This window comes from Maylandia zebra, linkage group LG11 (genome assembly GCF_041146795.1).
Source record: "Maylandia zebra isolate NMK-2024a linkage group LG11, Mzebra_GT3a, whole genome shotgun sequence".
Classification (NCBI taxonomy): domain Eukaryota; kingdom Metazoa; phylum Chordata; class Actinopteri; order Cichliformes; family Cichlidae; genus Maylandia; species Maylandia zebra.
In genome coordinates, this window is record NC_135177.1 from 35,088,504 (window position 1) to 35,114,784 (window position 26,281).

Sequence of the window (26,281 nt, forward strand, 5' to 3'; positions counted from 1 at the left end):
TGCGCTGGACACACCTTTGTCCTGAGGCCTGGACCCTGACCTCGCTGGACAGGAAGAACAGGCAACACTCCGCTCCTCCCAGTTTAGCAGCATAGTTATTGTACAACAGCAGGTAGCAGCTCTGTGGCAGGTTTTTCCTACAGTAGGATGCAGATGTTGAACAAGTTTATTCTGGATTTTATTTGGAACCAGCTGCTAATGCTGGTATGTTTTCACTCCTACTAGTAGTGTGTTCATACATACCGTCCCAATTTCTTGTTTTTGCATATTTGTCACATTTATGTGTTTCAGTTCATCAAACAAAGATACGCAAAGTCACACAAAGATAAACGGAGTAAATACAAAATGCACTTTTTAAATGATGATTGTAAAAAATGAGGTTTTTCAAACCTACTGGGCCTGTGTGGAAAAAAGTAGTTGCCCCCTAAACTTAACTGGTTGAACAAACCTTAACAGCAACAACTACAATCAAGTGTTTCTAAAAACTGACAGCAAGTCTTTTCGCTGTGGATCAACGGTGGCTCAGTCTTCTTTGCAGAATTGTTTCAGCCACATTGGAGGGTTTTTCAGCACGAACATCCTGTTTACGAACTATCTCAGTCACATTTATGTCCTGACTTTAACAAGGCCACTTCAAAACCTTCATTTTATTTATTTTTTTCCATTCAGATTAGACTTGCTGGTGTGTTTTGGATCATTGTCCTGCTGCACAACCCGAGTACTTTTGTGCTTCAGAGCATGAACTGATACCTGGACAATGTCCTTCATCAACATGTTTTTTAGCCTTTTTTTGAGGTTTTTTGGACAGCGGTGGTTTTCTCCTTGAACCCTCCCCTGGAGGCCATTTTCACCCAGTCTCTCTCTTATTGTTGAATCATGACCTCTGACTTTAACTGAGGCAAGTGAGGCCTACAGTTTTTTAGATTTCATTCTGGGTTCTTCTGTGTCCTCGTGGATGAGTTTGAATGCGCTCTTGGTGTACTTATGGTAGGCTGGTTACTCCTGGGAAGGTTCACCACTGTTCCAAGTTTTCTATTTGTGTATGACAACGGGATTCAATGGAGTCCCAAAGCCTTAGAAATGGCTTTTTGACCCTTTCCAGACTGACAGATATCAGGGACTTTTTTTCTGCACTGATGTTGTTTCTTTAGGTTGTAAAACTGAACTCAGCTTTCCAAAGAAATGTGATTAATCGGTTATGTCATGATTTTAAATGGGGTTTTGATCTGAAACTGTATGACAAATATGCAAAAAATAAGATGTTAGAAAGGGGACGACTACTTTTTCACAGCACTATGATGTGGTCACAATGTTCTGATGTCTTACAACTGCAGCTTGAAATACTGATACATAAATATTTTCTCCACTCATCTTTTCAGTAAGAGTTTCCTCTGGACAAGTTAGTGTCATTAATGGAAAGCAACAATGAAGGTCACTTTTAAAAAGCAGTTTTTAATACCTTATCATTGCTTTCATGCTTTTTAGTTTGTAGTTTTGGTCCCAGAAAAATGCAGGATGAGAAACCTTCAGATTGAGATGAGGTTGGATTAAAGTTGCTGAGCAGTCCCGTAAGTAAAACTTTCTTCTGCTTTCTATTCTCAGGCGTTCTCTCACCCCCTCTCTGCCAACCACCTCCACCCTGTGGAGAGGCTAGCGCAGGAGGTGCAGCAGCTCAAAGACAAGCTAGAACAAGTCTCCACCAGCACGGATCCTACCCCGCCCGCCGTGACAGCCGAGCCCCGGAGAGCCGACACCAACCTGAACCAGAACACCAACAACGGCACCTTCCTCTTCCCGGCGTCGAGGCCTCAGAGCGCAGGCGCTCTCAGAGCAGCACCCCTCCCTACCTCGGCCAACCAACACACCTCCAGGGGCGCTCCCGCCGCCTCTGCTCCACAATCCAGGCCTGCTCACAAAGACACGGGTGGCAGCAGCAAGCACACATTCCTGTTTGGGCACTCGTCTGTGATTGATGCACATCCTGACCAGCGATACTACTCGGCGTCCAGTAACGCCAAGCTGCCTAAGAGTAACGGACCCTCGCTAGCTTCCTGAGATCTGACCGTTTTCCACCCCGTGACCGGGTACTCTAACCAAATGACACAGACATGTCCCTCAGTGGTGCCACGAACTGAGAGGAGCAGACGTGTAATAACGTGTCCATAAGGCGATTAGAAACAGAGACATTGTGACGGACCACATTGAACTGAAGCTGTATGAAATGATCAGTGCAAGAGCTCTTTCCTCTGCTACTTATCACGTGTACTGTATCAAATAATGTGACAAGTCTTTTGTATATTTGAATAAATATTCCTTTAATTAAATTGCAAAGAAAAAAAGTCATGCCTGAAGGTGCTGAATGCTGGAAGTACACCTCACAGTATGCAGAAACCGTCGCCGAGACTATTTCTTTGTAAACTTCCTGATGTCACCCTTTAAGAAAGAGACAGAAAGCTTGTCGTTTCTATTTTTACCTTCTTATCCACGGGGGGGTTGCACTGACAGGGCGGAGTGGAGATAAATGTGTTAAGCGATGGGTCCTACAGGCACTTTTCAGGACGTGATCTAGAATGGACACACTTGAGCGTTTCAATGGATTTAACCTCTGACCTGTGTGCCCTTAAGGCTCCATGCCTCCAGAAGACTTTTTTTTTTTTAAGTTGGTAACTCTTAATGATTTTTTCTTTGTTGCTGTTTGTCAACGTCAAATAGAAGATTAAATTATTGTTTGGAAAATAATAATTTCCAAAAACCGTCATTTTCTAACTCCAGGCGCTGCGACCAGTTGAATTTAGGGCATGAGCGCTATTTTGGTACCGCTGTGCTCTCATATCTCTCCGCTCACATGCACGCTGCTCGGGAGCAGCGAGAGGCCTATATTCAGTTTATGGTGTTATGTCAGCCTGGAGTTTTCTGGATGTTTCTGCAGTTCCTGCATGATGAAGATCATTTCAGGGCTTTAGTATGATATGTGTTTGTATTGATCGCTAATGGACATGTGGATACGTGTGATTATTTTCAACCAAAGTTGGTATTATTTGAAAATGTTTCCATCATTTTTATGGTGGTGAAAAAAAACAAACATAATTGTGCTCTTTTGGACTTCTGTACCTTGAGAAGGTAGCAGTGTTTGAAGTAAAGGGAGGCTCCGTTCCTCCTGTGTTTACCTTCTATTTGATCTCCTCACATCCTGCCTGCTGCCGTATTAGTATGCAGTCAGCATTTAGGTCAAGGATTTGTCTGAAAAGCACAGAGGGAAGTATTTGGTCCTGCACCTTTAAATCCAAACAGTTTGCATGATGTGGGTGTCGAGTAGATGCACTGGCGTCATTCCCACGGATGAATGAATTTGCACCATTGCTAAAAGGGATGTTTAAAGTATCCATTATCATTATTCTTTCTTTTTAAACGCAGGATAACAGTTGTCAGATGTCCGTCTGATACCGGCCTTCTCTCATGTCAAAAGGTACCTCACTTGATAGCACTATGAATTATTCAATTGCTGTAAATATTCATTATGTCAATATTAAGGCATTGACTTCAGCTACAGTTTCAGAGCTTTCCAGGTGTGATGCCAATGGATTTGCTGGTCTTCTGCGGAAAAAGGGGAAAAAAAGTCATCGTTGTCCCGTTGCATGGAAGATCTAATTTGATCTTCAGCTCACACCTGCTGCTGTGTCTTTGTATCATTTCATGTTTTTGGTACTTACATTTGCCAGATGTACATATTTTTCTTTTTTTGTACTCGCATGTTTTGATCCCTGATAAATAAAAAGAGAAGTGTTACCAGCTCTGATTGTAATGACACGGCGTGCTCGTACACTGTTCACACAACCTTTTTATTTTTTAACAAAATAAATATTTACAATATGATCTGGAACACCTAAAAGTAGCACGGCACTGTACAGTGAAGTCGAGATTTCAAACCCAGCTGCATCAAACATACAGTCAGTGTGAAACGGCTTGAGAATCATGTGCAAAATGATCAGTACTTTCACAGGAAATGTTCAGAGTAACAGCGTCTTCTGACAGGAAATGTTAAATATACAAAATATCTACTCCGGTTCGCTTGTGTTCATCTCGGGTTTGGGTTATTTCTGTTTTTCAGAGCTCAGTAGAAAACCTGATAGGATAGGAAACCTCTCAATGATGTCGTGAAGTCTATGGAGATGCATTTGGGCACTTAAATCTATGCATGTTAATGTCATGCATTCTCAGACGTTTCACCTGATTAGCACAAACAACAGAGCAAGATGAAATAAAGTAGGATGACCACGACTCCAAAGTCAACAGGTGGCTTTCATGGCAGTGAATTTAAAAATCAATCAGGTCACAGCTTAAGAAGTCCAGAGAGTCGGCATCACCCCCGTGAAGCGGCTTCACGTTTACCCCCACTGGCTGCCGTGCTCCTTCCCTGTGTATTGCTCCTGCAGGATGCTGTAGGGTCCATTGAAGTACCCGGAGGAAGATGGACCCAGGCCTCCCAGCTGCCGGATGGACTTGCACATGGGGCAGGGGTAGTCCGACAGACCCTCGATGTCCTCGAAGGCCAGGTTGACGATCTGATCGCAGCAGGGATCGCAGTAAAGATGCCCGCAGGAGAGGCGCTTGAGGCGGGCCTCGTAGGAGATGCAACACTGGCAGTGCGGCAGGTCGGGGCCCAGCGACAGGGAGCTGGTCAGGGAGCTGCTCTCCAGGCTGCCGGCTTGGCTGGAGCTCAACTTAGTGGGAGACCTGAGAGGGAGAGGGAACAGGACGTGAAGACAGCCTGAAAACTACACATTGCATCAAGCTGTTCAAAATAAAATATGATTGTTTAAATCGCAGGTGTAGATTTCAGAGGGATGAGATTTAGACCCCACGTTTGTCCCCTCAGAATAAAAAACACAAAGGCTGCAAAGACCTTACTTAGAAATTCCCCAAATATGGAGGTTTCCTAACTGGTGCTTGATTTGGTGCTTTTCTTTGCACAACAATTCCCCCATGTACTGGTAAAAAAATAAAGTTACAAAATTTGTTTTAAATTAAGAAAAGTAAGCTTTGATTCTCCTGGGGGAGGACATCCCATCTATTATATTTGATACTATTATACTCAACAACAAAGTGGCTTAAATTCTGTACTTTTTCAAGCCAAAGAACTAATATTTGCTGGTTCCAGCTTCTCAAATGGAGCCTGTCTAATTATGTGTTTTTCTTGAGATAAATAAAGACATTTCCATCATAAATGCAAAAAATGTTCCCGTTTTATGATTCCCATTTCTAATATTAGCTTTGTTTGCAGGGTAGAATGAAACATTTGAAGAAGTGACTCAGGATTGCGCTGGTTTCTGAGTCATGTTAATTCATTTTATAGAAATAATAAATCATTAAATACAATGCAACCCTAATACAATAAATGCATGTAAATTCACAAAGCAATGTGTCATTTTCATGGTTCTTCAATGGCTCTTTACTAGTAAAAATCTCCAACTCAGAATTTTTTTTCCAAATTTGCAATGAATCCATCTCTTATACAGAACAAACCAAATAAAACAAGCATATATATTAGACTACACATACCAGAAATACTGAAAAACTACGACAAAAAAACATTTTAATGAAATATATATAATGTAAAGCCAGGTTGTTTTCCTTTGATTCCAAGCGTCCCAGCTGTGGCCTCACACACAACATCATCTCGTTGACCATCTTAATAGAAGGATTCATGTTAAAATAACAAACACGACAACCAATCAAGTTTTTATGAAAGATAAGGGCTGTAGATATAAGTAAATGGTGCTTTGATGACAAACCTAATTTCTTTGGGACTTGGCAAAACAAAAACAGGACAAATAAGTAGATATTTTGGCTGCTGGTTTATTTAAACCAAGACAGTCTGGGGGTGACAACTATTACTAGTCAAAGCCATGAAAACAGGACACGGCAGGTGTGATGGGATCAGGTTTTTCTGGTGCACGCTGAACACAGATGGTGTTGCTGTGCACACATTTGTTCCTTGGAAAAAAACAATAACTGGTAAAACAAGACTTGGTCACAGTTAGGGTGGAGTTAAGAGGATTGTGCAAGAACTTCAGTGTGTGCTGATACAAATGCGTCTGAGCCTCATTCCCAGCCTGAGTGGACAGCTACCTGTTAACCTCAGGTTCTCAGATTAGGACTTCTTCTCACTGCAGAGTGTGGAAATGCAAGCAGAAAAACAGGGTTTCATTTGAAATGTCGCTGGCAGGATTTCCGAGTTGTGTAACATGAACTGGCTTTCAGGAGGCAAAGCTGGAGCGATTCTGGAAACCTGTTGTCATAACAACTGTGAAGGACGGTATATAAAAACCCCACTCTGATGTGATTTATCATCACAGCCTGATTTTAAAACGCCCTCTACGAGAAAACATTGTGCACCAGTGACCCTGTGTGGGGAGTAGTACACGATTAAGGATTAGACAGAGTGCTGAAATTCAGATTGAATAAGCGGACAGATTCGACTCAAACATCGGGCTGTGTTGCAAAAGCACGTCATAAAACCCCGAAACACGAACAGCGAGTGCGGCATTCTGTGGATTTGAGGCTGTGTCCTGTAAACCTGATGAAATTCAGGCTGATCAATCACCGCTCACCTTGACGACGCTGAATCTTTGAAGCAGTCGAAGCTGAAGGCTGCAAGGATCCTCCAGAGCAGATCCATGCCGGTTCCTCTCATGGTAAAATCCAAATTTCATCGACCTGCTTTCTGCCCAGCTTCATGTTTTTCCTTAAAAGCGGAGTCTCTTTAAATTGAGATAGAAACAGTCTTGCGCCACCCCCTTCTCCCTCCACGCGATTTTACACAGACGAATGAAAACGAGGCGCGTTCGTCCTCATCACCATTATCATCATCATGGCCATCCGCGGGCGTCTGAAAGGACGTAAACAACGCGCAGCTTTCATTCCAAGCTGCTGTGCGCGCTGCTTTCTGCTCTCGCTTTTCCTCCTCCTCCGCAGAAAGAGGTGCTTCATTTGCATCAATCAGAGGCACACACACGCGCGCCTGACCCGATCTCACCAATGAGCTCAAAGTGGAGCAGGACACTGAAATGGCCTCAAAATACCTCGGGCTATAAAACAAACGGGTAATCTGGCACTTGCTGCTAAATCTGAACAAAACACATTCTCAGATCAAATCTGCAAACAGCCCCACGTGCCTGCAAGTGCTGCGTTTATTATGTTTATTATGCATTATAAAAATGTTTATAAATTTTTGTCCGTATTGAGCTTGTTGTGCAGTACATTAAAAATGTGCACATTCACAGGAACAGTGTATTTGAAAGCTTCAAATAATTTTTATCTGTTAACTCAGATATTTTATCCATTTATCTTAAACAAAAGATCACATCTGTAGTTTTTTAATTAAAAATAGGTTTTTCTTTGAATTTAGCATTTTATTTAGTGGTGCAATGACACTGCCGGTTTAGTTCATGTAGGTATTCATTGTTTGGGTTCTTTTAGACATTTTCAGCAGGTTTTTGCATTTTTTCAGATTTCTTAACAATGAATACCATCTCCCTTTTCCAGAAATACTCCAGCAGTTCTTTCACTTAAACAAAACTACATTTTAACTGTAATGTTTTGCAGGATTTGGCCACCAGATGGCGACAAATATTTATTCTTAACCTATATGAGTCATACTTTAGTTACTGGTTGTTTCATATTTCATATTTGAGGCAGGCTTGGGGGGAGAACCTCTCCAGGATGCGACAAAGACAGAACATGAAGCGGAGGTCTATAAAAACCTATATAATTCCTTTTCAATATTACAACACATGCATTAAAATAAAATCACGACTGAACTGTGGTTTCACTTGAAACGTTTGCTGGTTGCAGATTCTGAAATAAAAAGGAATTATTTAAGAAAACAGGTGCCTGAATTTATTTTGTCTTTACACAAATAAAAACATCTCCCTCAGAAACTGATGCAGAGTTGCAAGTTGGTGCAGGCTCAGAAAATTAAGAGTCTGGTGATTAACATTTCCTTCTCAGAGCCACCAAATAATTTTGCTCATAGTTTTAAATGTATCAGTTTTCAGGCAACAATATAAAATAATCCAATAACAATTGTCCTGCTTACTTTTAACTAGAGCACCACACTTGTTCTCTAGTTCTACTGAAAGAAAGAAAACCCTTAAATTCTTTGTGACAGTTTGAGTCATTCTGTGGTTAATGAAGGGTTTCAAAAATAGACACAAGGTCCAATATATTCACACAGATGAGGGCTGCAGTCTTACCCAGGCCGCTCATCATAAGTCCCAGTGCAAGCTTGCATAAAGTCTGTGTTTCCTCCTGGAGTGATTCATACAGCTTTTAGTGTAATGAATTGCAGATAAGTGCTGCCAGAAGCACAACATTAAACTGGCCCTGACTGAGTTACTGTGTGCAGGAAATTTGATCCTGTTCAGTAATTAAATCGCACATGAACTGGCATTTTGTTACAGCAGGCAAAGAAGATGGAACTGAACACAGATTCATCAGCTGCAGACAGACACGGACATGCACATGCTCTAGAGCTGCAGCCATCTGCCTTGACTGGTTTGTTCTGTATAAGTGATGGATTCATTGCAAAAAATGGGGGAGAAGACAAAAGAGCAATTTGAGCTTTGGTTCAAAGGCTGGCCTTCATGTTTGAGTATCCACCATTGTGACAGTATGGTCATGTTCCCTGATGTTTGTGTTCCCTGTCTCTGACTGCGTGCTAGTTTTTCTAATATATGTCCAATTCTGTTTCTTTTTTCTACCTTTTCTCTCCTTCCGATTGTCTGCCCCTCTGTGTATATGTAGTCCTGTCTTTCCCTCTGTGTGTCCTCCTTCCATCTGTTGTCTGTGTCCCACATTTCATCGCCTGCGCCACCTTCTTGGCTTTTTTTGTTACTTTGTTTGGACTGTGATGATCGACTTTGTTAATAAAGCTCGTCTTTTATTTTGTCAGTCCGTAATCATTTCTGTCCAACACAATTATTAGGAGAACCTGGTAAATTTCCTAAAGGCTCCCTGAGAGCTCCATTTTCTCATAGATGCACTTCTCTTCATTGCCTTCGTATTATATTCAGAAGTGCAGTCTACAGGCTTAACTGTGACTTCTAGAGTTTCCCAAAGCTGAATGGTAGGCAGAGCCTTCAGCCACCAGGTTGCTGAGAAACCAGCTTCCAGTCTGGATTCAGGAGAGAGAGAGAAACCCTCTCTAAGACCAGGAGATTAAGTACCTCCTAGCTCCTTAAAATCTCACTGACCTCAAGGGAAGGCAGGTAGGAGAATTCATAAGGATTTAGGAAAGACATAAAACGGTGCACTGAGAAACCGGACAACATTATGCTACGCTCCCTAACACCATGATGCCAGATGTGTACTGTTTTGAAACTACACTGTGCAGAAAATGGGCTACAAAATGCCCATTTTACTCACTGCAATGTCCTCTTAAGATATGAAAATACATCTTTTAACCTAAAAAGCTGCTGTATTTTGTAAAAGCGCACAGTGTCACTGAAAGTTGAGCACAGACGTATTTCTGTGGCCGGTCTTATGTCCTATGAAAGAGGAGAATATTTAAACGAATCTTCTTGTGGTGCAAATTTTTGTTTGCACCACAAGAAACACATCTGAAGCCTGACGTTGTTGTGATAATGACTTCTAGGGTTGTTTATCATTTGCCAAGGTGAGAACATCTTATGAGTAATGAGTGTGTAATTGTCACTTTTGGATGGGTGATTCATGGATTTGAGTGCAGTGTTAAAACTTTGGCACTGTCCTAAAACTCTTCCTCTCTCAGTTCTCATGCTGAGGGTTTACAGCCAAGCACCACTGAGTTCTGTTCCTCTGTTGTACTTTTGCTTTCTCTCTAATCCTTCCTCTCATTGATCTGGGCTGCTTTGCTGTTTTTAGAGAGAAAAACATTCCTAAAACCTGAGCTTACACTGGATTATTTTGTTTAGTAGGCCTACATCAGTCTCTTCCTCATCAGGTCTGATGGTGTTTGAGCCTCTAATTTGTTCTGCTTTTAGCAGAATGCTGGTTATTACTGAAGTGGACTTGCGGGGTCTTTGTATATCAAGTAGTAGTGCACTGTTACTAGATCACCCTGCGACTGCAGCATCACAATAATTTACACTGCTTGGTAAATCTGTCCCATATCTGCTGGATAGTAAGCCAGTGCAACTTTTCCTTCTCATTGTTTGGGATTTCTGTCCAAAATGCCATCTAACCCACCATCCATCTCTTATCCCAGGTAACCTTAAAAGTTGCCGTACAACAAGGGACCTTAATAATTCAAACCAAATTATACAAAACCTTGAATTCACTTTGATATCAGTTAATAGTTCACTAGATTTAGAGAGCTGATATAAATCTACATTGTTCATTCAGCCACATTCAGAGTTTGTTCTTGAAATTTACAAATATTTTAGCAGCTTTAGGGATGAAATTAAAAATTCAATTATTTATTTTATTTATTTATTTTTTTTATTGAGCAAAAAAAAATTCAATTATAATTAACATTTAGGTGATGAGCGCCACTTTGTCAGCGTTCACTGTTTTCACAAATGGTTGGATGGGCCGTCACTATGAATTATGGGATGGCATTTGCTCCTCATAAAGGACGATCCCAGTGTATCCTCTGCTAAAGAAGGTATAAAAGGAAGCACTGAAGAATAAAGTCAGGTGAGCTGCTACAGGCTCTCAGACAGCTAGGGGACTTCCCATGATGCACTTAGCACTTCTCGTCCACTCCCATTCGTTCACACTGCATGTGTTCAGAGGCCAGTACCATGTGTCATTAACTTTTGCCTTCTCTCTCCTGCAGTTGCTAGTTTGTCCTGTTTGCTGTTGATGGTCTCTCTGCTCCTCTTTTCCTCTCTCTCTTCTTCCTCATTACCCAGCCTGTCGTGGCAGATGGCTGCTCCTCCCTGAGCCTAATTCTGCCAGAGGTTTTTTTTTTTTGAGGGAGCTCTCCTTGTACAAAGTGCTGTTCATAAGTGATAATAAGATGGGATTCTTTTTCTAATATTGTAAGGCTTCGCACAGTTTCATCACCCTCTACTATCAGCATTAGCAGGAGGAGGAGGGACTGGTGCTGGCAGATAGCAGCTCTTTATTCCAATCTGATCAATAGATGACCCAAACAGACAACAGCAGCTGAAAGCCTGAAGCCAAATGAAAGGCCACATCTGATCTGAATGCTCCTGATGACAATCAGACCACAGCTGCAGCGTCAGTGAAAATCTGACAGGAAGTCAGAAGCACTGAAGGCACAGTGGGGGTGTTACGCACAGAGAGAGCAGGCATGATTTTAGACCAATCAGAGTCAAGGTGATAGTATCCTAAGCTGGGGTGTTTCCAGGATTTTTTAAAAATGGGGTGGTACAAGAACATTCCAAGAACCAGTCGGGAGGGGGGTCATGGGAAATTCTATCAAAAATAAACACCATATCAAACGGACCATAATTCATTAGGTGTGCTTCATTAGTTACACCTGTTCAACGGCTCATTAATGCAAATATATGATCAGCCAATCACATGGTTGTAATGCAATAGATGCATTCACGTAGAATGGTTAAGATGACACATTAAAGTTCAAGCTGAGCATCAGAATGAGAAAGAAAAGTGATTTCAGTGACTTTTAAGGTAGCATGTTTATTGGTCTGGTGTGCGTGGATTTTCCCACACATACATCTCTAGTTTACAGCGTGTCAGTCCTCTGGGTGTAAATGCCAGATGTCAGAGAAGAACGGCCAAATCAGGGTATGCAGAAGAGCATCTAGCACCTTGAAGCAGAAGAACTACAGCAGCAGAAGACCACACACACGACAAGAGAGACAACCATTCACAACTGTGGCCGATTTAGAATCACCAGTTAACCTACAGTAACATGGCTTTGGACTGCTGGAGTGTCCGGAGAGAACCCACAGCCAGGCACACTGAGAATATTTAAACTCCACACAGTAAGGACCCGGCTGCCAATAAATAACATAAAAACACTAATATAAAAATATACTATCTCCAGTAATAACCTGATTTTTTTACAGCTACAAATGTGCAGTATATTCCTGCATTGAACGGTCTGCAGTTTCCAAAACTGGGATTCTGAATTCCTTTGAGATTCCTTGTAAAAATGTATCACATCCTCACAATATTAAAACCAAAAGGTTTCCTATTGACGCATCCTTGTCATCACCCACACTTTTTTAACACAGCCAATTACAGGCACGAGCCCGAACACGTGCAAGGAGAGGCTCGTCTTGCACACTTCATTGCACCAACCATTTGGGGCATATGGACCAAATGACAGTCTGAGCGAGCTCCACTGATCACGAGCGACAAGAGCGCGTTTTCTACCTGAATGTGCGCGTCCAGAGTGACTTCACAGTATTCAAACTCACCAACGGTTGAATCACAGGGCAGAAAAATGAATCACCTTCACTTCACTTCCTCATGTACAAACCAGCGACCCCCCTCTGGTTCGTCAGAGGAATGGTGCCTGCTGTAAGAGAGATGGGAGCACAGGGAGCAGGAGGGGGAGGAAGCAGAGGGGGCGGTGTCTCCATCTAAGAAGGATGCTGTGTAGTAAGTGAAGGGGCTGGAGGAGGGGAGGAGGAGAGTGCAGCTCTTTGCTACTACGTCAGCGTACATCACAGGATCGCACAGGACCTTTTTTTGCTTCCAATAGTCGGGGTGACTTCCTTGCGCTGAAAATCCCGGTCACCCTAAAACCTCCCAGTAAGGTAAGAAAATGAATAATCTGCTCTGATCAGATCATTTTGTCTTTGCGTCACTTCTTTAATTTTCATAACTGCGTTGTTCCCAAAGGCGAATGACATTCGGGAATATCCGTGTATTTCTGACACAAATCGAGATCTATTTTCCACTAAAACACGAGTTTATAGGCCTGCGCTGCGCAATGCGTTGACCCCTACACATGCATCCAAAGACAGTCAATATTACGCAGAGAATTAATAAGAAACATTACAGCTGGAGAGAAATTAAGGCTAATTTGGGAGTAAAAGGCGCCGTCCGCTCTTGTTCCTGCGGGCAGGTCTTGTGCGCTAAGAGCCATTCTCGTCTTCATCCGTCCCGGCGCACAGATTTCAGACATGAAGAGAAGGATAGGAGCAGATATGAGGTTATATTTTATTACCTTTGAACAGTAAAGAAGACCAGCTTCAAATCACTGCTCCAGTCTAATTAGCGGTGTTGTTGGCACCAATGCCCTTGCCCTTCCTGCCTCTCCTGTTCCGCCTTCCGCTACCACTACACGGTCACAAATGTGCCACCTTAAACCAGCTGCACTCTTCTCTCACTATTTAGAAAGTTTCCGAGCTTGAGTTACGTTTAATTTGTGCGATCAGCTCAAAGGTGCCCGTGTGGCCGGGGTTTCGTGCGCTGCGTCGTGCACCAGAATGACCTTGTAGAAACCCAGCGGGAAGAACGTGACGGAGAAAGAGTGATGGGCATTTTTTTTCTGCTTTCCTCTGTGGTTTTGCTTTGCGGTGGTTTGTGTCAGCGGTGCTGAGAGGACTCTTCTCTGAGAGGATGCTGTTTGGTGTTCATGGCCACAAAATGCTGTAAACTGCGTTTTGAAGGCGGAATATTGCAGTTAATGGATGCGGGAAAACAAATTAGTGATTTGTTTATCGTAGATGATGCATTTTACAACTTTGCATGTGTGATGTCTTGTCCCTGCGGCAGCCATCACTGCAGCTCAGTCAGCTTCTGAGCTATTTATGCATCCAGCCAACAGGAGGGGTTGCAGATACTGTTTCAAACATACAGGATTACTGACAGCACTTAAAAAATGTAAATATTTATCCCCCTATTTAGGCTCGAAACACAGCGCTTGTTACAGGATCTATAATTTGTCTTTCATGTATCTGACATCCAATGACGACCAGTTTATTCTTCAGGAAATGTGTCTTCTGTGTGCAGTTTTCATCCAGTGCAGCTTGTTCTGCATGCAGATGCTTTGGACCTGCAGGTATGGGTGTTTCCACTGAAGCACCAGGAGGGGATGAACCATGCTTACATTTCTAGGCAGAGAGGCCCAATCCAACTACTGCAGTCAAATCCAAAGTCAAATTCAATTCAGTTTTAATTATATAGCACCAAATCACAAAAACAGTCACCTCGAGGTGCTTTATATTGTAATTTTAAGACCTAGAATAATATATACTCCCTCAAACAACCTGGCTGTTGTTGCAGATATGCAACAGAAAATGATTGCTTCAAACATTATTAGATGACTTTGGTAGGCACCAGGAATCAAATACATAAGATAACACTTGCTTCCTTTATTTATGGTGTAAGATTACATTCTGACATTTTCCAAACAAAAGACTGATTAAAAAAATGTCAGAATGTAAACAATCTTAATCTCTAAATGGGTAATTTGGCTGTTTTCTGAATTTTTCAAAAGATTTGACAGAATTTATAAAAGCCTATCAAGATTTTGTATAGTTTATACACCGAAGCATCACTCAAGGCTCTATAAAAACAGGCTGAGGTGCAGGTGAAGGTGTTTGCTAAGCTTGAGCCAAAGGAGCAAAGGGAGCTGCTCTGTTTGGTGTTCTCATTTTGTGCCTGCTACCCCTGCTGATTGGGCCGTGCTCCGGTGTGTCCGCTGAGATTAGCCTCATCACAAGTTACAACTCGCCTCTCCCTGCAGCTGGGGGTGGTGGTGCCGGATATATTTGCATAATGGCTGAAAAAATGCATTAAATAAGTAGGTATGACTGTCTGCGGCAGTGTGGAACACAACTACACACCTGTCAACTTCTCCATCCGGGTGTTGTAAAGTTCAGCAATTAGCACAGCTGTTCCACCACTTCAGTGAAACGCTTCATGGCTTCTCCAGACAGATCAGCTCTTGGCTCGTGATGCTGCTGCTGCTGAGACACTACTCCCTGCTGAAGATTTACTGCAAGGGTGAAAGATAATCGATGGCCTTTTCCCTCATCTCCACATGGTGGTGGGGGGAGTTCAAGCAGCAATTAATGTCAAGCACATAACTCTCCATTAACAACTGAAAGTGCATTTGTTTGTTATCGGCCAGAACCAATATTGTCTCTTCTGCTTTTAATTAGCCTTCAGAAGCTCTTTTATTTTTTCATTTTTGATATACAGTATGGAGTTATGTAATAAATGATTGGTGGTAATAAATCTTAGAGTAAAAGTTCCAAACCTTCCATCATAAAAATTATTTCACAGGTTGAATTTATTCATACCTGTCTCTGGAAAGACTGAGCGACTCAATAGTAATAAATCAGACTAATTATTACATGATTTTACAGACGTGACTGCATATTTTAGAATGAAATATTTCTGTCACTGAAATTCTACTAGCTTTTTCTATTACCTCAAACCTGCTGGTTTATTTCTATAAATTTCGGATAAAAAAACCAATTTTTAAAAGAAGCGCTCTTTTAGTCATTCCTGTGTTTTGTTCTCAGACAGAAAGGGAAGCACAGAGTAGAAATATGATATACTTTATTGGTCTTTGTGGGAATTTAATCCATTACAATCATTAGAGGCTGTGGGAAGCCAGTGTACAGTACCCAGGGACGCCAGTGACTTGGTCAAGGTCACAATGACTGAGCATGTTTTCATTGTGGCAGAAACCAGAAGTGCTGGAGGAAACACACAAAAGCACAGCGAGTAGTGGAGATAAACCTGTGTTCTTTATAATCCCAGCAGGGGGGCAAGTCATCATGTTGTATGGAAATTTACAGGAAAATGGGTCTCAGTTCCCTTATGTTCTGACCTCCACATACAGTAAGGGATCTGCAAAATAATAAAGAAAGACCAGAAAGATTAGAGGATAAGAGAGGGAATCCTCATTAGCTAATGACTTTTCAGTTTCAAGTCTAGTTTCAAAACAGCAACATGGCAATGGGGAAAGCCATCAGCTCGAGGATTCACAGGGCTTCACCAACCAATAAGAGACGTCGTGGTGACTACATGCGTCTGTTATAAACGGTCTCTGGTTTGATCCCAGGATCGTGTCCTTTGAGGCAACAGTGCTGATCCTCATAAACACAGCCTGGTATTATTACCTTGTGAGTGTGGATTAAGCAGATATACTGAGAATTAGCAAGCTTTACCGGTGCTGCGTATATTTTGAAGCAATAAAAATAATCCTGGAGGAAATTCTCAGCTAACTAATCATCTTCTGCCTCCAGGTAAATATATAGTTATTGTTATGTACCAGTACTGACCATAACTGTAATAATTAAAAAAATAACTTTTGGTTCCTCACAAAATATTGATATGAATATTTTGTGTTTCTTCATTTAGTTTTGATTTATTTGCCTTTGTATCACTGAAAGTGTTAGTTCAGATCTTCTCCACTGTAATATTTGACTTATTGGAATACATGGAAGGATTATGAAGCAGATTATGAAGAAACCATGGACGCTGTAATTTAGCACCTCTTCTTCTTTCCTCTTGCTACTATAAATACTGTGTCCAGTAGAATAAAACATGCTCTGTTATGAGATGAAACTGTTTGCTGCTCCAGTTTTACACAAATACCTTTCATGTGCAGGGACCCAAGAGCAAAGCTTGTAGTGGCAACAATCTAATTCACACAAGCATGAAAAAACATTGCACCCATTGTTCACTGGGAGAGAAGAGCTACAGCAGAGTATCTGCAAAGTGCACTGCTAATGATATCTACATGCTGAGTTTGGCCTACAGCAGCTTTATAGCCTCCTTGTGTAATCCCTGCAGCATATTCTTGGGTGTTGGGAAGACTTTAGCTCCAGCCACGGTACGGCATCCTGCTGGAGCAGAACTCCACAATGCACACCTTCACAAGGATGATGCAGAGTTCTTGTCACTGGATTCTAAAGCGTAAGCATGCAAACGTCTAGACCCCAGGGGCCACGGACTCCAGAGGTGTCATTTTTCTTCTTTCTAAGATCATCACTGATGTAATGATCATCTAACAAATATTCTCTTTTGAAGGTCACTTGCTATTACGACATGTGCTTTTGGTTGTCATGGTTGCATCCTGTTCCCAAATATTTACTTTTCTGTGACCTCTGATTATACCTTCATACTTACTTCTTTATAACTGCTTGTTCTCACACTGCCTTCCAGCCTAAATTATCTTCAGCACAGCCACATGTTCCCCAGCTATAGGGCTGGATATTATGACCCTTATTTAAATAGCATTGGGTAAATGAAACCTTAGGAACCCCAACTTTTTACCACCCCCTTGCAGAGCTTCCTAAGTGATGGTGTAACGTTGAGTGCACTTAGTTTTCATTCACCTGTTCCAAGGATGTTTTCATCCTTCTCGAAAAGAATTCCATCTTATCATATTTTATCATTTCAATTTCTTCAAGACTGCCTGCTCAGAGGCTCATCATGGTCATATTGTGAAACAAACCCCCCACCCCACCTCACCCTACGGACAGTGGCTCTTCCAGTTCCTCTTGGTATGATGCAGTGGGACTCAAACCTTCCAAAACCTCATCTTTGGATATTTTCCAAGATGTTTTTTGGCAAATGTGAGACAAGCCTTTGTGGTTTTTTTGGTCAGTAGTGGTTTTCTTCTTGAACTCTTCCATGGAGGTCATTTTTGCCCGGTCTCTTTCTTATGTTGAATAATGAGCTCTGACCTTAACTGAGACATGTGAAGTCTGTGGTTCTTTTTTGACCTCTTGGATGAGTCGTCGCTGCAGTCCTCGGTCACTCCTCAGAAGCTTCACCACTGTTCTAAGTTTTCTCAGCTTGTGGCTCTCACCCTGGTTAAGTGGAGTCCCAAAGCCTCAGAAATGGCTCTGTTACCCTTCCCAGACTGATAGATTTCAGCGGCTTTGTTTCTCAAGTGTTTCTTTAGATTGTGGCTCGATGTGTTGCTGTTTGAGATATTTTAGCCCGCTTTACTTTATCAGACAGGTTCTAGTTAAGTGATTTCTCAAGTGATTCCAACAGGTCTGCCAGTAATCAGGCCCGAGTGTATTTATGGAAACTGAACAAAAAAATGTGGTCAATCACAGTTAATTCACCATTTAACAAGAGGTGCAATTACTTTTTCACACAGGACCAGGTAGGTTTGGTTACTCAGGTTATCTTTGTCTAATATTAAAATTTGTTTGAAACATGTGAGTGTGACAAATATGTAAAATGCTGGGAAATCAGGAAGGAGGCAAACACTTTTTCACACCACTGCATCAAATCAATGACTGTGATATTTGCACCTCCAGTGCAGTTTTCATCCCTCCTTGCACCGCTTACAATCACGCTGGCAAGTGGGGCATTTAATGTGCAGTAGGTCTCTTATTTTGAAAACCGAGCAGGTTCTTTATTCTGTTTCCTGTCCTTTTCATCTGCTCTGTGTAGCTGGATGTGATTGTGATGTGTCTGACTGAGTTGCACCAGCTGTATATCCAGGATTAAATATCTCAGTTATTACCCACAGAGGATAAATCTCACAACTTTCCACCCAGCACTTTATAAATAAGTCCAATAAGTGAACATATCATTCGTTCTTCAAGGCCATCAAGTTAAACCCTACCACATTTCACTTTATCCCCCCAAATCAGGGGTGCTGATACTCCTCTACTCATTCAACTGGAAGATCTTATATAGAGTACATCTGTAACCCGCGCTCACCCCAGCTCGCACTTCCATGCAGTTTGTGTCTGAATCCCGCTTGTGTTTATTGTGATAATAGCGGCTCTGTTCTGTTCTGTGCTGCTTTCCCTGCATCAGAGTTTCCACATATGGAAAGTCGTTGAAGTTTGAAAGCAGACACATGCTGACAGATATACTGCAGATGGAAATCTGCTTTTGACTCTGGCAGTATAATACTGCAGTGTGTCTTTGTAACCCCCCACCGAGCTGTCGTTATGGTTGTAGACTTCTAGCTTATCGTGTCATTAATGCTTAATTCGCTGTAACTGACACATATTTGTACATATTTGTCAGTTTCTAACAAACACACATTCAGCTGCACTGAAACTGCAGTGGACTTGTGGAGACGGTGCACCAGTGCTGAATACTAATGAACTAAAATGACATTAAAGTGAGCTGCTGTAATATGTTCATGTTGTCCACACAGCTTTTTCAGGAATTGAGCTGAACCTCTGCAGCTGCCCTGGGTCTGACTCCTCTTCAGTCCATTTTGCAGCGTGGAAAGCCAAAATGGATGCAGAGAGCTGACGTCACAGTGTTTGACACGGTGTTGCTAGCCACTTTGGTGCCACCAGGGTGACGGTGCACACTGAGCAGGGAGCAGTGATGTGAGTCATGTTAGTTGGGCTGCAGATTCTCCCAGAGGGGAATTGTGCATGCACAACCTAGCTTTGGGATGGGGGTGCAATCTAGTCAGTCTATACCAACCAAACATCGCACCCTCCTCTTATGGCTTTACCCTGGATGGGCCCGAGGCCATGCAGGAACGTGGTGCAGCTGAATAGCTGTCACTTCCTGTGTGACCCTGTGCAGATGTCTCAGTGCGGCTGGTGCGGATGAAAAAGCAGGAACTGGACAGAGATGGTGAGAAGTGGTTTATCGCACCAATACATCACTCCTGAGGGACGAGCCGAATCAGGCACCTCTGTCCTTGTGGCCAGAAAACAAGACATGAATAATTGATGGAATATTCACATGGTCTCAGCTGGAGTTCCCTGGATGCTTAGACTAGGCTAGCTGATAGAAAAATGATGAATGAGGAAGGATGAAAAATGCCGGGTGAAGCTGCCTGAGGAAGATTGGCTGGAGCAGGCTGATGAGTAAAAGCCAGTGTGTTTGTGTGCAACACCTTCAAAACAATGCAGATTGTTCCAGCTCACCCTGCTTAAGACTACAGGGCATTTCAGTGACTTTTACAAGCAGGGGACAAAAACACATACATGAGGATTATTATTAGTGGCAGATATTAATGTTGATGATATCAGACCCGTAGAATGAATGAAAAAATTAGCCAATATAAATCACTTTAAACAAAAAACGAGTCAGTTTAATGAGGAGCTTTATATCATTTGTAGTAAGATCTTATTTATGAGCAGTGTTGGTCAAGTTACTTGAAAAAAGTAATCAGTAACTAATTACTGATTACTCCCCCAAAAAAGTAATCCCGTTACTTTACTGATTACTTATTTTCAAAAGTAATTAATTACTTAGTTACTTAGTTACTTAGTTACTTTTTAAAAACACGATTTACAACCTGAAGAGGTGATAAAGTGATAGATCTTTCAGCCCAATTCTACTTTTTCTACATAATCCATCATACAAAATGTAATCAAATGGAAAAGTCTCTTTTTTTAACTTGTTTTATCAGTTTTAATCTTTTAACTTTATGCATCAAGCAAAACATTTAATTATATGCAACATTCTCTGACTTGAATAAATTAGTTTAACATTTAAACCTATTTTCTACACATTCCAGCACATAAAATAAAATATTTTTTGTGTTTTCACTCACTCTTTCAAACAGATGCAAGTAAAACACAGCAGAAAATAAATAAAGTCAAAGACTCAGCGGTCCTTTTGCTCTATTTTCACCTGTAAAGCAGGAGCAGGGTAGGCGGAGGGTTACCCTGGTGCAGGTGTGCTGCGGTCAGTTGAAGAATCCGCGCGAGTGTCTCTGTGAGTTTCCCATCACGTCGTAGCTACTCGGTGCTTGCTCGGAAGTTTAGGGGTTTTTTTCGCTGTAAAAAGAAGTTTTCTTCCCACGCACGATGGACGCTAATGTTTTTGTCACTTTTTATGGAATCAAACTCAAAGTAAGGTCAGTACTTCCACACTTTAAACGCTGCACGCTCATACTCTCTCCCGCACTTGATATATTATCCATTGTTGATCTGCACACAGCTGCTGTCACCAACGTCGCACTTGTTTACGTCACTGTCATGAGACATTCTCACAAAAAAAATCACGGTTTTAGTAACGCAGTGTTCCTACGGGAAAGTAACGGTAATCTAATTACCGATTTTGCAATAGTAATCCCTTACTTTACTCGTTACTTGAAAAAAGTAATCAGATTACAGTAACGCGTTACTTGTAACGCGTTACTGCCCATCTCTGTTTATGAGTGATGATTAAATGGAGTTGGTGGGTCAGGGCAGTTACAGTTGTCATTATCTCTGGGTAACTGTACCAATACAGCTTACAGATTTAACACATTATTGTTCTGGGAAAAGTGTTTTACCTTTAAGGCAAGCTTCTTTATTTAAATCTAGAAGATTCAGATTAAGCAGCAACCTTTGATGCTGAAAAAAAAGTGACAGCTCTTAAAAATGGCAGCTCATCAAAAGTGTGCCAGTTTGCAGGTTGATTGGCTAATTGGACTCAGGTGAGACACATTCAAACAGGGGAAACTCGTAAGTGCGGGGCAGGTGATTACAAGGAGGGAAAACCTCCAAAGCAAAGCAAACAGAGACACAGAAAGAGAGCTGGTGCCAAAACGGAAACAGGAAGTATGGTGAATATCAGAGACACAGACAAAGAAACACAAGCGACATGGACAAGGTGAACAATGGGGAAACACAATAAAAACAAAATAACTTGGATAAAAAGGCAACATTAGACTATCAGCGCCATCTCCACTTATTTTTCCCATAAACTGTCTTTAGATTTTCATAACTGCTCTGTTTGTACAGCCTCCCACAGCCAGTGAAACACATACAGTATATAGACAGTCAGCTGGCACGTCTCGCTTTTCCACTTTAGTGAGCTGATATGAAATGAACCCGTGGCTGAATGTAATCTCCTCCTGTGGTCTGAGCTCATAATGGCAGTGGAGACCGTGCTTTATTATGAGCATTGGTGGTTGTTGACTGAGTATTTGGGAGGGGGTGGGTGGACCTTACTGACCCCACCCAGAATGCAATGCTCCCGATGCACTCAAGAGAGCAGAAAAGACTGTATGTATCTGAGATATCAGTAGGCTGAGAATGAACACACAGATGTCTGTGTGCTCGGGAGGATTTTATGTGCATCTTAATGGGCTGTGAATAATTAGTTAGATTAGACCTGTTTCCCCTTATTTTCCAGTGTTGATTATAAAGAAAAAGTGTCCAGCAAATGATGGAAGGGCACAGGAAACTGGACTGAAAGCTGGGTGTGAGAAAGCACCACTGAAAAGCAGTTATAACGCCTGAGTCGCCTTGATGAAAGGCCTTGGCTTTAGTTCTACTTGTGTTGACTTCAGAGGGGATTGTGACAGCAACTTACCTGGCATCATGATGATTGCAGTGCTTGTTGTTGCCAAGAAACTGAAAGGTTTGTCCTAAAATACCTTGGTACCAATGAATTTGACACCACAACCTCAGACACCCCCTCAGTCTATTAACACCACGGATTGAGAATGTGATGTGTAATTTGAAGGCCAGCCCGTGAAAGGTACACAATATTGTGAAATACACTGAAAATTATATTAATTTTAAGCCGATTTAATGTCTTTTTGATTCTGGAATGAATCTTTTTCTATCTATCAGCATGTCATCTTGATCAAGATGTGCTGAGCCACAGGGACAATCAGAGGAGAATATTCACTACGTGCATCACAGCATGAAATCAAAGATGTCAGGAGGAATGAATTCAGTGCATGACATTACCAGCCATCTGCAGCTTGCAGGAATTACCACTGGGCCGTCTTTGGCTTTTTCACACTGCTTTTTTTTAATCACTCTGACTCTGCTCGTAACTGACATTAACTTGGATGTGGGGGGCGATCTGATCCCACCTGGATCACTCACTTAAGGTCAGGTGTGGAAAAGGCTTTCAGCTCTCTAAGGCTCACCTCTACGTACAAACATTTGCAGCGATTCACAGAGAAGCTCTCATCACTCAGGCTCGTCTCTGTCACGCTTGCTAATTACTGCGTCTGTGCTGTCAAATGCACAACAAAATTCAGTGTGTCAATAAGAGCTTGGGTAATAATTATGAATATTTACTGGGTTCATGTTGGTTAGCTTTTTATAATAAGTTGCAAAAATCGTTGCAAGTTTTTACCTTTTAATGTAATGACTGTTATATTTTGCATGGATTGCCATATTGTGCATTGTGCAAGCTGTGCAACAAGTAACATAAATGCTGGTGAGGGTAGTTTTTTTTTTTAAAGAAGTTTTGATCTTCAGTAATAACTCTGCAATCATTTCACCACTCAAGTGGAGAGATGATGGGACAGCTAACCTTTCAGGTTATAGGATTGTCGTGTTTTAGAAGCAGGACAGAGAGGTGTGGTGAGTGCAGGTGAAGGTTTACGTGTTGATGACGACAGGTAATTAACAATGTGCAGTGAAGGGTGGGGGGTGTTACGTTATGTGACTCTGGAAAACACACGGCTTTGCAGTGAGTGTTGCATGTGCTTCATTGTCTAAATTGCACTGCACTTGTCCCACTGAGTTTTATGACCTCTTGTTGTCTTTCACTTTATCCTATAAACTCACTTATTCATGTAAATTCTGGTGCCAATAATCAGTTTGCATTGGCAGTGCACAACCTAATTGGGGGCTTGATATATGAATCCTTCTCAGGTCACTAACGAACACAGTGCAGAGCCTAAAAAGCCCAGTCCTGTCTGGGTGGAGAGGACGATCAGGTGGTTTATTGTATCAGGTTGAAGAGTATGACAACACTTGTCATAAACAGCTGCTGATTGATGAGAACAAACCAACCAGTGAAGCTGTGGTTCAGGAAACCAAAACAAACTGTTGCAAAGATGCTCTCCAAAGAGCCGAGGGCAACTCACTGCAGTAGGCTGCAGCTGCGATCACATTGTGAGATGGACATCAATAACTTTCTGACATGGTCTGAACTTTGTCCCACACCAGTCTTTGGTTTATAATGGCCAATTTTCAGCCTCTATCTGGGTGGTTCTGAGATCAACGCTTAATAGCAGTGATCTGTGTGCTCAATATTCTTTTTCACTTGTGTAACATGTGTGTCAAGTGTGATGGGATCTGATCGAAGCCAGTCTGTTCAGATGATGTTTTCAGTGTTGTTTTATAAAGTGGTTTAAGGGTGATGCTGCTGCGCGATGAACTCTGCATTGGTTTCTTCTACCTCATCTATCTCCTCTCAGCACACCACTGCTTATCTTTTTCTGGGCCGAAACCTGTCTGCTGCTAAGTGGGTCTTGGATTTCCACAAAATAAAATGTCTCATTCTTATCAGTGCGTGCCACAGCCTGGTGTCAATGACAACATCCATTTTATTAGCTCAGTTTAACAGATGCTTTGGATTTTTTTTTCTCTGTATGAAAGAGTAACTGTTGAAAGCTCAGGGCCATCAGCGAGCGTTATGAATGGTGGTTATACGCTGCTGTCGATAGAAGTGCCTCATCATTTAGACTAATTTAGTGGCAGATGGGAATCTCCAGTGCTCTTTGAAAGGAATATCAGTGAGGCTTACAGTTTAAAATACCACCGGTTATATGGATAGCTGCAACAAAACAGATTAATGATCACATTATCTTGTCTTAACGGGGGGAAAACCCAAAGTCTGGTTTTAAAAGGTCAATTCTCACAGATACAAACAACATTATGCTTCTTCCATTATCCCTGTAGTGGTTTTTATTTGGAGCAGGTTCAAAGGTGCGCTCAGAATTTAAGGGCTGATGTACTTTGTCTGAGATTCATTACTTAAGTAATTTTTGGTCACAATATATTAACACATGAACACTTTATTCTAACCTGCGAATCTGTTAAGTGAAGCAAATAAAGTCACAAAGATTGCAGTTCCTCAAATGGCCACTTGGGGCTTACTTCAAATGGATGTCAAGCTGCATAGGCTTGTTTGTAAAATGCCAACACATTCTTGGTCCCAAAGCGTAACATATTACGCTATGTGACAAGTTGTCAGAAAATGCCTGACTTTAGAACAAAGATAAACAATGCTGATTTTCTCCTACATAACAACAAAAGAAGGTGAATTTTCATAAAATGCAGATTTAAGGTTTAAAGGTATGCATCATTATAACACTCTGCCTTGACTGACGTGTATTTCCGCTAGCTGTCTGCACTCTTCCACCTTAGTTTATTTCAGTCACTGAACTCTTGACTTTGTGGTGTTGTAACTGTTTGGACAAGTTTACCAGCAGAGACCTTTTAGGCAGGCGGCCTGGTTGGTAATGTGCGCGATGTAGTTGTGCTGTTGCGGGAAATGAGAGACCACACCTCACTGCTTGGTCAAAGAGTGAGAGTAGCAAGACTGTGTGAGAGACTATGGCAGCCAAAAATGTGTCTAGATAGCTTAATTTGAGGTAAGACAGTTATCAACCTGCTGCATGCTGTGTTTGATGCCTTTGGAAAAGGTCAAGTTTGCTGCAGGTTTGCATCGATGACTCTGCTCGTCTCGCCATTTCTTCAAATTTGTCTGTGATTATGAGCCTCGGGTCCACTGAGGTATTGATGTTTGTGTCAAAATGTGGGGACCTGTCCATAAATACACAAACCATGTGCGATGTAAGGCTACATCCATCTATTGTATTCTTTCTGTGATTCATACACATTTAGGAACCACAAGTAACAACAGTATTTATGGATTCATGTTTTTGACCACATGCCAACCGTACGTCCAATATCACAGCTCCTTTTAGCTCTCTTTGTCTCCACCAGCTCCTGAATTACGTACTCATTTACCAGTTCTGCAGCTGGTGGTAAAAGAATGAGCTGTTAATGGTGAAAATGTATTGGCCTTGAATGCAAATATGGCTTTCACCATAAGTAGCCTACTGGCATATTCATTTATTAGAACTAAGATCCTCATGTGTTAAGTTGTTTAAGCAGATGTTTTTCTATTTTCTGAAGCAGTTCCTCCACCCGAGTGTGTGACTTGTAACTGTGTGACTTGTGCAGTCTAGACTGCAGTGTAGCTCCAAGACAGCATCATTTATTTAACTCCCATATTTTTTGTTTTGTTAGCATGCTTTTAGGCTGCCGCATTTTATGTTGCATGTGTGGCTGTGTGTAAGGCAGTGCTTCCCAACCCTCTGGCATTGTCTCTGCTCACTGGAAGAAAATAGGATTACATAATTAAGTCTTTCATCAGCAGCCAACGACAGGCGGAGTATTTGCTCGGTTCCCCATTTGACTGTTAATTTATTATCATTTTACACGTCTTCGGAGATGACAGAGCAGTTTGGGAAAATGCTTTGTTTCACAATAATTCTTTGCACGGCACAACTCAGCCAGCCATTTCTGTAAAACTCCCAAAGGCCAGCAAAAGTGTATATTTATTGAAAATCTGTGAACAGGGAGATATTTTCAGTGCTGAGGAAGCAGCCACAGCTGCACACTAACCCTACAAATGCACTCCA

General features: G+C 41.8%; 3 protein-coding genes across 3 annotated transcripts in view; 2 read left to right on the forward strand and 1 right to left on the reverse strand.

Moving 5' to 3' along the window:
* mtmr11 (myotubularin related protein 11) overlaps nt 1-3,791 on the forward strand; it is a 39,108-nt gene extending 35,317 nt beyond the window's left edge. Inside the window, exon 17 of the mRNA XM_004568576.4 lies at nt 1,603-3,791. Coding sequence (XP_004568633.1) covers nt 1,603-2,055 — 453 coding nt within the window. The 3' untranslated portion in view covers nt 2,056-3,791. The remainder of the gene's footprint in view (nt 1-1,602) is intronic.
* Nucleotides 3,792-3,820: 29 nt separating this feature from the next.
* On the reverse strand, nt 3,821-6,982 carry LOC143421127 (uncharacterized). Its single transcript, XM_076890244.1, has 2 exons — nt 6,612-6,982; nt 3,821-4,734 (listed from the first exon to the last, which is right to left on the reverse strand). The coding sequence occupies exons 1-2, from the start codon at nt 6,692-6,694 to the stop codon at nt 4,386-4,388; spliced, it is 432 nt and encodes a 143-aa protein (XP_076746359.1). The 5' UTR covers nt 6,695-6,982; the 3' UTR covers nt 3,821-4,385.
* A 5,393-nt stretch (nt 6,983-12,375) lies between these two features.
* sv2a (synaptic vesicle glycoprotein 2A) overlaps nt 12,376-26,281 on the forward strand; it is a 48,531-nt gene continuing 34,625 nt past the window's right edge. Inside the window, exon 1 of the mRNA XM_004568577.5 lies at nt 12,376-12,737. The gene's annotated coding sequence lies outside the window, so the exon portion shown is untranslated. The remainder of the gene's footprint in view (nt 12,738-26,281) is intronic.

What these genes read in the sequence shown, in the direction of transcription:
- LOC143421127 (XM_076890244.1), bottom strand. Translation starts at nt 6,694, where the DNA reads ATGAGAGGAACCGGCATGGATCTGCTCTGGAGGATCCTTGCAGCCTTC. An exon ending in AAAGATTCAGCGTCGTCAAG is followed by an intron (nt 4,735 to 6,611) that starts GTGAGCGGTGAT and finishes TCTCCCTCTCAG; the next exon opens with GTCTCCCACTAAGTTGAGCT.